The 15,641-nt window shown below is 42.8% G+C and overlaps 1 protein-coding gene across 2 annotated transcripts; it reads left to right on the top strand.

The window, feature by feature from the left end:
• Positions 1-4,421: 4,421 nt before the first annotated feature.
• Positions 4,422-15,293, top strand: TEDC2 (tubulin epsilon and delta complex 2). Of its 2 annotated transcripts, none has more exons than XM_077918459.1 (10): positions 4,422-4,561; positions 5,072-5,170; positions 5,548-5,603; positions 6,410-7,088; positions 7,446-7,490; positions 10,804-10,888; positions 11,765-11,873; positions 12,279-12,392; positions 13,432-13,649; positions 14,970-15,293. In XM_077918459.1, exons 1-10 carry the CDS (start codon positions 4,536-4,538, stop codon positions 15,117-15,119), a joined length of 1,581 nt encoding a protein of 526 aa, XP_077774585.1. In that variant the 5' UTR covers positions 4,422-4,535; the 3' UTR covers positions 15,120-15,293. The 2 variants fall into 2 exon arrangements, with proteins under 2 accessions (XP_077774585.1, XP_028561827.2); XM_028705994.2 differs by having other exon boundaries at positions 7,446-7,499.
• The last annotated feature ends 348 nt before the right edge of the window (positions 15,294-15,641 follow it).

Raw genomic sequence — 15,641 nt, 5'->3', positions numbered from 1 at the left:
TTATCCAACCACCCTAGCCATAAATATCCCTTCAGTTACAGATATTTAAATTGGATCGACTCAAAACCGTCAAAGGGATATTGGCACACATCTGACAAATTAAGTTCTTGCCTATGAAAGTTCATGATGTAATAAAAAAAGTGCCCCAGTACCTAACATGACATTCCCCAGAGTGGCTGGGGAAACCCAGCCAGATGGGCAGAGTATAAATAATAAAATTAAAAAATAAGAAAACAGAATGATTATCTGTCTCAAATTCTGGCTAGTTTTGCCATTGCAGAAATACATCACTGACTGTTTCTGCAAATAACTATATGCAGATAGTTTCATGCTCTCAGTCTCCTGGTAGTTTTCTCTCTGATTATACTGCACACAGTATAGTCTTATGTGTAGACACATCATGAATCAATGTTATCTTGTAATATTGCTTGGTTGTGATATTAAGTTTGCCTTTCAGAATTTGTGCTTAAGCTACTGTAACCTGAATTTTATCAATGAGTGGCACAAGGAAACAGGAACTGTTGCCATGGTCTCTGTGTTGCTTAGCATCCAGCTCAGTAGCTCCTGGGCTTTCAGTCTTTACAACCAAAATTTTGAATAAAATGACATTGATGAACTTCTGCAGGATGACTCTAGAGAACATTTTTATCCTCCTGAAGACTTTTTGCTCGTCTCACACAAGGTGCCTGCAGACATACAGTAATCTGAGCAAAGGGAGATCAGCCTCAGTGACAGCTCATTGTTTATTGTGAGACTATATTGCTGCCAAGGTTGGACGTCACCCCTAATCTCTGCTGAGCTGTAGCAAGATTCCAGGAGGTTACAGGCGCTCACCCAAGGTTTGTGTTTCTTTGAGAATCAAGCTGCGGTGGAGGCCATTTTGAATCAAGATGCGGTGGAGCTTTAAAAAATATGATTTTTTCAAATATTTACACCTGAGTTTAGATGGATGGAATCCAGATCTTACAGCATGGTCATCTCAGTGCAGCATTGGAGTCCAAGGCATCTCTCCCAGCCTGTTTCAGCAAGCCTGCCAATATGGTTCTGGTCATCCAGCCCTGCATGGAGTTCTGGCCTTTTCAGTAGCTCATGGAAGACTCCTCTGTCCCCCTTTCTTCTTCCCAGCACACCTTGCTAAAGAACCCAAACCTCCTGTAAATAACACTCCCTCCTGTCACCTCATGCACACACCTGTCACCTTGCTAACCTCTGTCTGCCCAGGCCCAAACACCTACTTTGATATGGGTCATCAACACCTTTTGTCATGTTAACGGGCTGGCTTATCCCCAGCTAGGTATGTGAAGCTGCCTGGGCTTGTGATCCTAAACTGAAAGCAACAGTGCTTGGCTCAGTTTTAATTAATCAACCTTTGCTTAATTTATGAGTTTGCTCGCATTATAGCTCTTTACTGAATCAAGAGATTATGGAGAGTCTGCCTCTCCCCCAAACTCTTAACATTTTGTCACATTTTCTTGCATTTACAGGCAGATATTTGCAATGCAAATGCAGGATGTATTCAAATAAGTTTCAGAGCATTTCTGCATAATGCATACATTGAAACCACAAGTGTTCCCAATCCCAGAGTTACCTCTTTATGTTCTGCTATATAAGATGAATAGCTGTCAATTCACTATTTGGGAAAAGTAAAGCAATACATTTTTAATATTATGTTGTTATTATTATTTAAGACTGTTATGCTGCAGTCCTATACACACTTGCTGGGACTAAGTCCCACTGAATTCAGTAGGACTTAATTCTGAGCAAACATGTCTAAGATTGCACTATTACCCTAACCTCCAGTAAGGTCAGGTTATGGATCTGTTTGCCAGCTAAGAGCAATGTGTTTCTAATAAAATTATGAATGACTCAAGTACCTAGGAATATTAAGTAGCAACATATTATCCATACCATACTTAAACGTACCGTAATTGGCATTCAGAATGCAATTCAGCATTAAGATCATAGCAGAAGCTGGCCCTCTCCTGGGTGATTTTATAATTACTACTCTATAAGCAGTTTCAGAGAAACTAGTCATATATTACATTTCATTCTGCAGAATCCTTGTACCAATTTTGGGGACTTCTGTATTTGTTAAATAATTCATAATGCCTCTCTGATATTTGTTTTCCTACCATTAAAACAACTAACCTATTGAAGAATGTAGGATTGTAGGATTTTTTTTAGGTTATAGGGAACCCCAAATAATTTTTATTCAATACATTTCAAAATGTACATGACTGAGACTTGTGCAGTTTTGTATAGAAATCAGACTCAGTTCAAACTGGGCTTAATGGTATCAGTTAGTCTTAAAGTGTTCCTCTCTGTACCATCTGTACATATCATAAGGTATTGTTATGATCCCCACATTTGTCTGAACAGTGAAAAGTCCAGAGGTGTAGAGCTTATCTCACTTGGCTTAGCTTCTTTTGGATGTTCGCTGGAGGCTTAAGGTATTTTGTAGCATTTGATTTTATTTACAAAGATAAAAGCTGAGCCAGGCAAGTTCCTTTGTGAGAAAAGTACCACCTAAGTACTGTTGTTAGGTATAACAAAGTTGCTCTGTACCAGAGGACAAATAAGTGGACAGCCTCTCTCACCTGGCTGGTAGTGAGAAAGAAAAAGAGAGTGGGATGTGTGAGCTGGAAGCAAGAAGCAGGCAGAAGCCAGACTGTTTTTTTGTTTAGAAGCAAGACAATTAGGGCTATGCTTGATTTCTATTTGATTCCAAGGCTGTGACTGAGAGAAGCAAGACCTTCTGGGGTGTCAGTTAACACCGCAGACTCAGATTGTATATATGTGCAAATAAACCATATATCATAAAGACACCACAGCCTCTGCTGTCCCTCATTCTAAGGAAACCAGACCCTGGGAATCTCACACCGCTCAGAGACTGGGGTGGCATGCAACAGTATGTTATTTATGCCATGTGGTTGAAACCAAGGCAGATGGATTTGGAAATGTACCCTGACAATATATCTCACTATTTTAGATCTTCTCCCAATGGAATCCTTTTTGCCTGAAAAGGTCCCTTACTCACCACAGAAGTAGATTACTGAAACCAAGGCCATTAATATGTGGAAACATGCCTTCCTCCAAGCAAACAGATTTTGCAAATGTTTTTACTTCTGACTTGAAAGTGTACTGTGCAAATGAACCTAATAAGTTTGCTTCGTTTACCATAAGTAGCAACATACAAAGTTTCCCTAAAATGAGTCAGTCTCCAAGCAATGCATAATTTTATACATACAGTGGTACCTTGGGTTAAGAACTTAATTCGTTCCGGAGATCTGTTCTCAACCTGAAACTGTTCTTAACCTGAGGTACTACTTTAGCTAATGGGGCCTCCTGCTGCCGCCACACATTTTCTGTTCTCATCCTGAAGAAAAGTTCTTAACCCGAGGTACTATTTCTGGGTAGGGGGAGTCTGTAACCTGAAGCGTCAGTAACCTGAAGTGTCTGTAACCCGAGGTACCACTATACACTTCTGTCATGTCACCTCTTAGCTGCCTTTCCCTAAACTAAAAAGTCCCAAATGCTGCAACCTTTCCTCATAGTGGGGTTGTATTGAGTACCATGACAATGTGATTTCGGCCCACCCCTGAAGCAGGGAAGGGTCTGCAGAGCAACGTTATCTGCCTTATGCATAGCTGGATGAAACAAATCCCGACATGTCTGGCGGCAGAATCAGAGTGTGCCTTTCTGCAGCCGAGAATAACGTTAAGAAGTGAAGAGAAGGAGGCGGGGGGGGGGTGGAGTCACGTTGCAATCTCGCTCACTGCGTGGCCGGACACGGCGTGTTAAGATGGGGTAACTAGGGCCTAAATCAATGCCCCAGGCCCAAGCGTCTTCCACATGGCAACCGTTGTCAAGGGCTTGCTGCCGTTGATCGGGCAGGTCCTGGCAGGGGTGAAATACATTCATCAATGACAAAAAAAAAAATCTACAAAACAGCAGGATGGTGGTAGAGAAGACGGCGCTAAAACCAGAAGCGGAAAAAATATTAATCCGTAGTTGTCAAAGTAAGCTGCGGGGATTGCTCGGATATTACAGTAGCTACGGTTCCGCCGAGGTGTTTCACAACAAACCTGACAGGACCCGGCAGCGCGGGCCTGTCAGACACCCAGACTATAGAGATAGAAAGTGTTAGCAGAGGACGTTAGATATTAAGAAATGGCTATCTCCATCTTGAGTAGTAATTTTAAAAGTTATTTTTTTAATCATACAAAATTAAGATTGCCTACAAAAAGATATAGTGAGGTCCATTTCTCTCTTTATGGATAAACTATGGAATAGATGTGCGTTTCGCTCTGTACTTTGGCACCTCTATAGTGAAATCTCTCCATCCTGCGCGTTGGACGTTAGGTTGGAAAAAGCAGTTCAGCGTGAGACCGGAAGTGCCCCAAAGGGTGCAGGAAGTGGGTAAAGTGTGTAGTTGGGCTTGTGCTTCTTTGGCTGGGAGCGAGGGGCTTTACTGCCGCCGCCGCCGCTGCTGCTTGCTTTAATTGCCAGTTTGCGGACCTTCTCTGGCTTTCCTCATGCTGCCCGCAGACTGTGCCCACAGGTGATATTGTAGTAATAGTAATACAGTAGTAATAGTAGTAGTTGTTATTGCAGTTACATCAGCGTGCCTGCAGTTTATGGAGTAGAATTGGAGAGGCTCCTCCTGTCCCGGCGCGTTTACTATCTAAGTTTAAATTCCGGAGGAAGGGAGCCCCGCCCCCCGCCGGCCTTGGGACGGGGTGGCGGGTCCAACCCCAGGACTTATTTGTAGGGTAAAAGCCGAGCCCCTTCAACAACAGAGGGAAGTAGTGTTTCAGCTCATGGTGCAGCGGCACCCAGTGTTTCGTCTCTAAAATGAGTCGAGTCTTGGATTACAAGCCTGCTTGTGAGGGATGCCTAGAAATTCCATATACACATCCATAATTTAATGTCAAATTTTGTATGGGGCTGTCAAATGCTTCCTTATCTCTCCATGTGTTTTCCTAGAGAACAGGCCAATTTAAAGAATGTTGATCATATTGTTTCCAAGTTAAATAGCAACATTTTCTCGTTGTACCATTTGCCATTTTAGACTGGTTTCTCTACTCACCCAAGCCTTGGAAGACTGCGCTGAACAAAAGCAGAGGCTGCAGCAGAAACTAACACAATGCCAAGCTATTCTTGGGGACTGGTAAGCTGGAGGTGGGGAAAGAGGAATATGTGCCAGTCCTGTCCTAAAGTTTCAGAGAATTGTGGGGTTTTTTTAAGTGAGGAGGAAGCAAACTGTGTTAGTAAAAAACAACTATAACAAAACAACTGTGTTAGTTAATTCTCAGTTTTCCCATCTCTCCTTATTACCCAGCAGAAGAGATGAGTCCATACAGATTATTATTTTTTAAAGTTAAAGGCTAAGAACCTTGTTATTTCCTCAGGTTGTCTGGGCAAAGAATATTGTTATTAATGACAATAACTCTCTTGTGTGCTGTTTGAAAGGATGACAGCTGTGGAAGAATTATTGGCCATACCTGTTTCTTGCTGAATGCTTGCTCTGTGTTTCCTTTCTGCTAGGAACTCACAAGCTCCTGAATACCCAGTCCTTGATGATGGCAAAAATGATAATCAAGGTATGGGAACAACAGTTCTTTCCCAGCCTCTGTCTTCAGTTAAGTGTTCTCTCTTTCCTTTGCCTACATGCTAGCTACTTTTGTCTGTGTCTTCAGACTTAGAGCCACTTCATTGTGGGATCACACTGGTATTCAATGTGTTTTGCACTGGTAAAGGGGTGGAGTGGAGAGAGAGAGAGAGAAAGTGGGGAAAGAAGCAAAGTATGAAATTTATAAAACAGTTTTAAAAAGTCCAAAGCATTTCAGTGCAGATTTTATTTAAGGCCCCTTCCAACTCTACAATTTTATTATTCTCTTATTCTAATAATATTTTTTTCCTAGTAAGGCTTTACATCTTAAACTTGGCTGTGGCAGTTTCTGTGCATACTTGGGTAAGATCAAATCCGATAACTCTCATGATACATAAAACTAGGCTTCTTTGCATTGCAGGCTCAAAATTCTGCATCCAATCATTTGGAATATGCCATAGACTTGCATTTTTGTTAATTGTGGTCTGGTTCTACCATAACCTTTTGCAGCATTATCTTGAGACAGTCAACATACTCGTGTCTTCATGGTAGGCACATTCAAATAAAGTTTAAGCTATCTGGTTAATGAGAAATTTCACTATGAGGAGGTGGTGTGGAAAACATAACATATCTCATTGTCCATAAATGACTTTGTGCTTTAAAAAATATCTGCATCATTGCAGGGGGATTGGATTAGATGACCCTATCCAACTCTACAATTCTACTAGTTTGTGATTTGGATCAGAGCAAGACAGCACTGAAAGACCTTAATTAATATATTATTGCTTTCATTTGTAGGATGTGAACCCTCAGCCAAGGAGCTTGAGGAACTGGAGCTGCTTAACAAAGCCCTGGAGAAAGCATTAAGGATCCGAGCAAAGTTCCAGCAGGCTCCATGTGAGCTTATAGAAAGTGCCAAAGCTGCAGAAAAGAAGGCTGTTAGTAGTGCTGATGTAAAACAGCAAGTGGATCATTCTAAGGAGAGCATCTCGAAGACAGTAAAAGTGCAATCTGTGAACAGAAAGCCAGTGCCTTCCAAAAAGCCTACAGCATACATGCTGAAAGCTCCCTACAGGACTGACTTAGATGTGAAAAGGTCACAAGTGAAAATGTCAGGCAGACTGAGCTCCAGAACTTCAAAGATGCCAGGGAAGAAGAAGTCAGCCAAAGGGGCTGCCTCCCCCAAAGCCACGTTGTCTGCAAAAATAACCCAAATGGGTCATGAAAAGGTCTTTGCCACTGAAGAACCCAGAACACAGCATGAATTTTCTAAATCTTCACATTGTGCAAAGCTAAACCCTTCATTTGGGGACCTTGTGGGTGGGGGAGACATTGGAGGTACTGATGTGCCTTTTTCTGAAGCAGGGCATAATTTTGTTGGTCCTGCTCCAGAGTCTGTAGCCACACAGAGCCATACGGAAGAAGGCACCCCAGGGGCAGACACAACATCCCAGATATCTACTCTACAGGAAAAGGGGTAAGTTTCCAGGAGTTAAGCCTTTAGCTGGCTTAACTTGCTGCTTCTTGTTTCCTTCTCCATCAAACACATTTTGGGCCTGTTGAAATTTCTGAGCTATTTGTAAAGACAGTGGTTCTGGCTAAATGTCCTTGACCTGAACTAGTTTAATAAGTGGCAATACAAAATAAATGCTTGTGGGATGGGTTGGAATTGGCAATGCCTGGGTTATAGAAGGGCAGCTGGTGTCCATACAGCTAGTAACTTGCTTTTTGATATCTGAAATTAAAGATAAGGAAATGAAAACATGTATCCAGATTTTGAATATGTGTGTGCTAAGTATTATAATGCGGTTCCATTTTATTTATTTTTTTACAGATCTTTGATAAAACTGCCACACCCTTATGGGAAAGCCTTTTCCAGGTATACCAGGTAACCTTATGCTAATCAAAAACTCATTCCCTGCAAATGGATGGGGGAAATTTGAGGGAGGAATCTAAGCCTTTATGGTAGGATGGGCGAGGCTATTAGTAATTTGCAAAATGGAACTGGGATTGAAGAAGTGTTCTGTAGTCTGTCTTCTGGCACATCCACGGGGGTGGCACCAATCTGTGTTGTCTAGATGGGTTGGTTTTAGAGACCTTAAGTCAACTTTTCATATAGCCATGGGTGTACTTAGTAGCTTTTTATTCTCATGGCCTTTGTTTGCCTTCTGCAGAATGGGTATAGGAAGCTGTCTGATACCAGGTCAGATTATACGTCCCTCTAGCTCAAGAGCAGGGGACCTGCAGGCAATGATCTAATTAGACCTGTGGGCCTCATTTGGCCCACAAGGCCATTTTGGCCAGGACATGCCCATTATAAGCTGGTGTGGGGCAGACAAAAAGCTGGCTCAGACAAAAAGGAGGCCTGCAGGGGTTTCCTGAGGTCACTGTGACATGGGGGTCTTCGCCCATCAGTCAGACTTGGCCCACGGGGGGTGAAGGTGATAATGGTTGTTCCCTCTGGCCAGCATTGTCTGCTCAAACTGTCAGCAACTTTTTGGCACAGTCTTGGGCAGAGGTGGTACCCATCACCTGGTTCCTGTTGTTTCCAACTGGAGTTGGTCAAGAATTGAATATGGGACCTTATGCATGTAAAGCATGTACCTTACCTAATGCTAGTTTGGATAAACATGGGTTTCTTTAGGCTGATGAATGATAGAACCTCCCCCACACCAACACCTTGAATGGTATAAATCAGGCTTCCTCGACCTTGGCCCTCCAGATGTTTTTGGCCTACAACTCCCATGATCCCTAGCTAGCAGGACCAGTGGTCAGGGATGATGGGAATTGTAGTCTCAAAACATCTGAAGGGCCGAGGTTGAGGAAGCCTGGTATAAATGATGTACTGTTACCCTGTTTCTTTTAGACATGGATTATGCTGTTTCCTTCTTGGAAATAATCAGTCTCTTCTGGTTTAATGCCAGTCAGTGATTCTTGGAGGCTATAGGTGACCAGGAGAGTTGCTGTTTACAAACCTGGGTTAAAAGCTTATCATGTGACACCATCTATAACTCTGTGAGGAAAGTAGTTCTATGTGGTCACATCCACACGATGCACCTAAGTGCATTTAAAGCACATGACTTTCCCCAAATAATCATGGGAATTATTGTTAACCCCCCCCCATAGTTACAGTTTCCAACACCCTTAAAAGCTACAGTTCCCAGGATTCTTTGGGAATCCATGCGTTTTAAATTTACATGTGGATGTGACCAGTATATGCAGTTTTAACACTATTCAGTGTTTCTTTCATTTCCTTTGACATCTGAACAGCTGCAAAGAAATGGGAATATGTGATCAGAGACCATACGTGATTGTCTTCTGATGTAATACTACAGTCATACCTTGGGTTGAAGTAGCTTCAGGATGAATATTTTCGGGCTCCACTCCGCGGTGACCTGGAAGTAATGGAGCGTGTTACTTCCGGGTTTTGCCACATGCGCAGACGCTCAAAATGACGTCATGCACATGTGCAGAAGCGGCGAATTGTGACCTGCGTGGATGCGGGTTACGTTTGCTTGAGGATGCGAACGGGGCTCCAGTACGGATCCTTTTCGCATCCAGAGGTACCACTGTATTACATTTTATGTCATTACTGTATGGCTGCTGGTTGTCTGAATGCATCCCGAGCTAGAGTTAATGGAGTGACTAGGGCTGGATCTAGACACATCAAAGAAGTGTTTCAGTTAAACACGTTGCAAACTTTGTACTGTATGAGAAATCTAGTTAGCAAAAACAGAACTCTACAGTGCCATCTGGTGTCAAGTGTTAGAATGCACAAACAACGCATATAAGGCACTTTTTCTTTGCCAATGTAGCTGAGTCCAGAGTCAAAAGAAAAATAATTAATACATCTCTATAGCTGCATCTGTCATATTCTGTGTATAATATATACTATCATGTTTTTAACAGAAACGAAAACAAATGGCATCAATCTGTGTTGGCAGGAGGTTCTATCAAATTGTAGATTTGGATGACATAGTTTTGTCCTGCTGTTTAACTGAAACCACATGTGGTTTTCAAGTTTCAAAGTAAAATAGACACACAAATAAAATGCGTATGTGTTAGGAGTCAAAATACGTATTAGGAGCCAAATATTTTCTCATTCTTGCAGCTTGAAAAGCATCAGTCACTAGTGTCTAACAAACGCCTGGGATCTAAATGCCAACAACAACTTTAATTTGGAACAGGCAGAATAATATCTGCCACATGCTAAGAAAATATAAATCCATTGTTCCACTGAGTCTAATCTAAAGAGTCTAACCTGGTAGAGAATACTTTCCACCAATTTAAAGTGTGATTCTCTGTCGAGTTGCAGCTCGGCATCCAAAGAAAAGTCAGTCTCACATCATAATAAGTTCCGAAATATGGCTGCTCCTAGGGCTAAAGCAGCACAGCTTTTATTGTGTGAAATCAGAAAGATACAAAGTACAAGCCAACAATTTGTTCTAGCAAGCAGATAAGGACCTTCGCACTAGACCACGCACGCGATCAGGCCATGCCACGTTAGCCAATTATAGGACAGCACGAGCTGTTCACGCGCTGTTCATGCTCCAAGGATGCTTCTAGCTATGAAATCACCCTGTAACAATAAGAACCTTGCTCATGCTCTCATGTACAAGCAATCATTTTCCCACAATTCTCCGAATTCTGCAACTGCTAGCGGATTTTGCAATGAAGACCATATTCTGCAGTCATTGCCATGTATTTCTGTATGGCTTGGACAGCAGACAAGGGTATCTGTTCTGCTGTGCTTTCTCATTGTTGATGATGGTCTGGATTACTCCAGTGGAAGCCTACTGTGCGCTACTGGAAACAAGGCTTGTATCTCTCAAGTAAGCAGATGCCCTTCTGTGGCTTTAGGTATCTGAGAAGGTGCAATAAGTCCATCCAGCAATTTAGGACAAGTTGTTCTCATCCTTGCCTATAGATGGACCAAATATCCTAAATTTGATTACTTTTCCAATAGCATTATACACAATCCTTCCTTCTTCCTTAGATCGTTTTTGAGTTTCGGTGACAAAGGTCTGTTGATACACTCAGTGTTTTGGGATCCTGCAGTGTAAGCAAATAAGTATAGTTGACAGAAATACGATTGGCCCTGCTTCAGGAAGAACTGTAATGTGTGAGGTGTGAATTTCAGGCTAAGCCCAACTCTTGCTAACTGCGTGTTCCCCTCCTTTATAAATGCCTAGGCTGGGAGAGAAATGCCGTCTTTGCAAAACAAGCCCAGAAGCTGTTGCTGCAAGGAATAGTTTTATGGAGAAACTACAAGCAACAGTATCCTTTTCTGGCTTTGGCTTTATAATTGGGGGGGGGGGCGGCAGGGGGCAGCTGTGGCCTTCCAGATGTTGTCGGGACTCCAACGTCCAGCGGTCCCAACTAGCATGGCCAACCACCAGAGTTGATGGGAGTCTAGCAGTATTAGAAGGACCTCAGGTCTGCAGCTGTGGCTTGATGAGTGCATAAAATAGCCTATGTGGAAAGAGGCTTTTGGGCACATCCAAGACCTTTGGTGGGGGAGTCCATTCTGTTTCTTCCTTTTGCATATTCTCATTTGAAAAATGTCAGTATTTTTCACTAGTAGTTGTTGTTATGTAGTAGGTATATATATATATATATATATATATATGGCCTTCAGTTTCAGCTTTTAAACACCTGCTGGAAAGTTTTCTGTTCTGTCAGCACACAGTTAAGAATGCATCTTTCCATAATAGCTGGTTTTTAATTTTAATGTTAATTTTTGCCATTGTACGGTTTTATATTTAATTGTTGTAAACTGCTCTGATTTTTTAATGAATAGCAGTATATAAATATTTTTATAAACAAAATAAACAATATAGCAGATAACATGAAGGAAAGAATATCATGCCTGTTCTGTATTTTTGGATAAAAATAACTTTGAACAAAAGTTTGAAAAGGTGTGAAGATCCAGTGCCTCTTCTCCCAGCCCACTTTCTACCTGCACAGAACTTGGTGAATGCACCTGTGTGGAATTCCTTGTTTCCAGGAATGTTGCTAAATGCAAGGCCAGTTTTGGCCCTGAAACATTTGACCTTGCTATAAATCTGGCAAGCTAGCCAGTAGGATGGTGACCCTAAAAGCCTTTATGTCCGCTGTCTCCACTAAGCCTTATTGACTTAAGCTTGTGGTCAGTTCTGCTTGCCTTCACTAGCCTTAAGTCCAGTTGAAGTGAAAGAAGAGTTTAAGCACCTACGTGACATTCACTCCCATGTCAGCCAGTGCATGGAAGCTGAGACCTCAGGTAAGAAAGGTGATGAAGGTAGCTAAAATGCTTTGGGAATGTAATTTCAGTCTCAAAAAATTGTGGTGGAGATATCCATACCCACAGCTGTGAACAGATTATTTGCTCCGCAGATTACATTGGCAAGAAGCTATGGTCTGGTGTGCACCACCACCCCAAATTCTCTATTTTGCCTCTAGTCCGTATGATGCATGTAGTTTGGAACACAATATATCTCACCAATATTTCATTTTTGAGTGTGCACTTAAAAATCCTAATGAACGGTAGCTGTCAGAACATAGCTTGCATTTCTTTATTTGTGGGACCCCCGCACTTGCAACTTCTCTGAGGTGCTAGACTTGAGGCTGCCTTCTCCCAAGTGATTCTGTGAGACCTGAAGCCTCTTAACTCTCTTATTCCTCTTAGAGTCTCTTGGAGAAAACCCAACTTGGCAGAGACAGTACGAAAGTCTTCTGACTCTGGAGGGCCTGCAAACGATAGTGGGCCAGTGTCTGGACAAAGTGCACCAATTAAGAGAAGGTGAAGGATATGACATAATAACATTGTGTTGTTGTTTTTAGAAAAATGATGTATAGATATAACCAATTACAGATAGATAACATCAGATTTGGGAGCTGCAATACCACACACTCATTCTGCATGCTTACCCTGGATGGTTGAAAATTCAGCCCTCGTTCCAGGTCTCCACCTAGGCGTGGGCCATGTAGGGTTAGGACATTCTGTCATAATCCTGCTTGGCTGCCTTCCATGGCACTGCAGCTTTCTCAGCAAAAACAAACAGATCAGCCTTACCCTGTAACCAATTGCTCAGTTCCTAGCAATGCGTGGCTTGTTTTCTTATGCAGATACAGTAAGCAAATTGTGTTGCAAACAAAAGGTTTATTATAGAACCATGGAGCTGCAAGGTGTCTTTTATGCCATCTGGTTCAACTCCCTGCTTAATGCAGGAGATCAGGAGTATCCCCAGCAGGCATCTGCCTGGAGACCTTGAGCAAGGGAGAGCCTGCTAGCCCTCTAATAGATTGGTTCCACTGTCAATCTGCTTTTAACAATAATATGTTTCAGTTCAAATCTTGCCTTATGAACCTAATAAGAGCCTGCTGGATTAGGCCAGTGGCCCATCTTGTCCAGCATCCTGTTCTCTCAGTGGCCACCCAAATGCCTGCGGGAAACCTGCAAGCGGAACCAGAGCACAACCCATCCTGTGGTTTCCAGCAACTGGTTAGAAGCATTATGCCTTCTGTAGGAGCACATTCCATAGTTGAACTTGAGCCCATTAGAGATCTAGTCCAGGCTTAGGCAAACTCGGCCCTCCAGATGTTTTGGGATTACAACTCCCATCATCCCTGACCACTGGTTCTGTTAGCTAGGGATGATGGGAGTTGTAGTCCCAAAACACTTGGAGGGCTGAGTTTGCCTATGCCTGATCGTCCTACCTTTTGGGTCAGCCGAGAACAACACTTTGCCCTCTTCTGTGTTCTAGCCCTTCAGGTATTGGCAGAGTGCTATCACTTCCCTCTTGGTCTCCTCACTTTGGTGCTTTGCTATCCCCTGACAGCTATGGAGTCCCATTCGAAGCTGTTCCCTGCTAACTCCGCTTGCGGCGACGGATGCTCCTCTGCATGGTGTGCCTCCCCTGGAAGCCAGAGGTGCTGGGATGTAGAAACTGTTGGGCCACCTCCGCTGCTTTCTTACTCCAGCTTGGAGGAGCTGAAGGAGATGGAAGCCTTGAGACTGAAGGTGGCAATGCTGCGCCAGCAACTTGAGATACAGAAGGTAACTTGGCAGTAAGGCTGCCTTTTATGGTGTTGGGGTCTAAGCTCTTTGCTCACTTTGTTCAGACATCCTGGTCAGGTTCAGCTGGTGGGGTGTAAGTCTTAAGATGTATGCTTAAGATAAACAAAACATTTAATAAAAATAATAATAAGGTGATTGAGGTCTTGGGGGAGTCACTGCTAGTGGTCCCCCATGGCTTGGGTGCACCAGGAACTTTGTGTTTAGTGTTGTAGACCCAAGTTTATGGAACCGCCTTCCAGTTGAAGTCAGGCAGGCACCTTCCCTGCTGAATGCCCAGCACCTACTAAATGCTTTTTTCATTTATTCTGGCAGGCATTTTAATTGAAGCTTGATTTTATAGTTTTAACTGATTTTTACTGCTTGTATTGTATCTAGAGACTATTGCAGTTAAGCAGTATATACATTGTTTAAATAATAATAATACAATAAAGATCTAAGGGCTGTAGTTCAGAAGTAGAACATCTGTTTTACACATACAAGGTTGCAGGTTTAAATTCTCTATATCTTCAGATAGGGCTGAAACCCTCGAGAGCTGCTGCCAGCCAGTGTAGACAGTATACCGAGCCAGATGAAGCAGCTGACTGTATGAAGCAGCTTCCTGTGTTTCTAAATCTGGCTGTTTTATATTCAGAGAGATTAATTGGCTATCCTGCTGCATAGAACTAAAAGCGAGTGGATGAAACAGAAGGCAGCTAGGTAATATGCTCTCACAACTGGAAACTGGCCAGATGAAAACTCAGTTTTTACTTAATGGTAGCTGTAGAAAGCTTTTCTATTGAGCTTGAACCAATTGTGCTAATTTATTGATAGTATGAGTTCCGGAGTGGGGTATCATTCTAATATAATGCATTAAGTTTGCCATAGGAGCAAAGTGCCACGTTTTAGCCAACCATTCACTTGGTTTTTCATCTGTTCTCTTTTCTCCAGCTTCGGTCTGTAGCTGCCCCTGAGGTTATACCTCCTTTAGCATTAGGGTTCACTGGCTGTCCAAATGAGCCTCATTACACCATCCTGATGCTATGCTGACTCTGATTAGTGGCTTTTTTCTTTTTTCAACATTGCAGGTTGCTTGAGGGACTCTGCTTTGTGGGTTTCCTGGTTCACAATGCAGAAAGCACCACAAGCAAGCACAGCTGCCTCCCCCTGCATATTAGCAGCCATTTACTGAGAGCTGGAAAAGGCAGTCAAGGGACAATTACTTGCTTCCCTGATTCAGTATATCACCTGCACTCTTCAACTTCTGAATGGTCTGTGTTGGAGATACTTTCCCTCCCCACTAACAGGTTGTCTTGTTCCCAGGCCATGGAAGCTGAACTCCTCCCTCTTCTAGAACCTGGACGTATTCAGGAAAGCTCCAGAGCATCACTGTGCCGTGCCATTTACACCTTGCTGTGTGAAGGAGGTGAACGCTTCCCTGTTCTTGTGCATGATGAGGAGTTGCTCAGCTGACTTGACGCCTCAATCTGACATATGACAATGTGCATAGAAAGCACTGAACTCTGGCTGCAGTCTTTAAACCAGTGCACATCCTTGGACTGTTCTGTGAATGATCAAGCTTCATAGTACTCTAAGGGGCATTGCCTGCATTCATAAAGCAAATAAATTTATTTTATACCTTTGAAATCTTTCTCTTGCACAAATTTCTTTCAGCCTCATCTGAAACCTCTCAAACAGGTTCTGATGTACACCACCCCCCTTTCTCATTGAGAATGGAGGGGTGGGCTGTTAATGACCAAAGATTCTGGTGCCTGCCATTTTGGCCATGCATGTGGCCCATGTTCAGGCTCTTGAGGACTTGAGACCTTCCTGTGAGCAGATTTCAGCATGTATCAAAAAGTGCAAGGTTCAGGAATTCAGAGAGTGATCGTACCTTATTAAATACACAGTTGCATAGAAGGGGCGGGGAGGCAACCCTAGTGCAAGAACTGGTGTCACAGCGCTGTCAGGCAAGGCGTGTCCAGAATGAGGGAC

This window comes from Podarcis muralis, chromosome 14 (genome assembly GCF_964188315.1).
Source record: "Podarcis muralis chromosome 14, rPodMur119.hap1.1, whole genome shotgun sequence".
In the NCBI taxonomy this organism is placed as follows: Eukaryota; Metazoa; Chordata; class Lepidosauria; order Squamata; family Lacertidae; genus Podarcis; species Podarcis muralis.
This window is presented reverse-complemented; position numbering and strand designations above follow the sequence as displayed.

Excerpts from the sequence above, each read along its gene's own strand:
- TEDC2 (XM_028705994.2), top strand. The coding sequence starts at position 4,536 with ATGCTGCCCGCAGACTGTGCCCACAG. Across the intron at positions 7,500-10,803 it reads GCCTTTTCCAGGTATACCAG|GCTGGGAGAGAAATGCCGTC; the intron begins GTAACCTTATGC and ends ATAAATGCCTAG. Across the intron at positions 10,889-11,764 it reads TGGAGAAACTACAAGCAACA|TTCTGCTTGCCTTCACTAGC; the intron begins GTATCCTTTTCT and ends GCTTGTGGTCAG.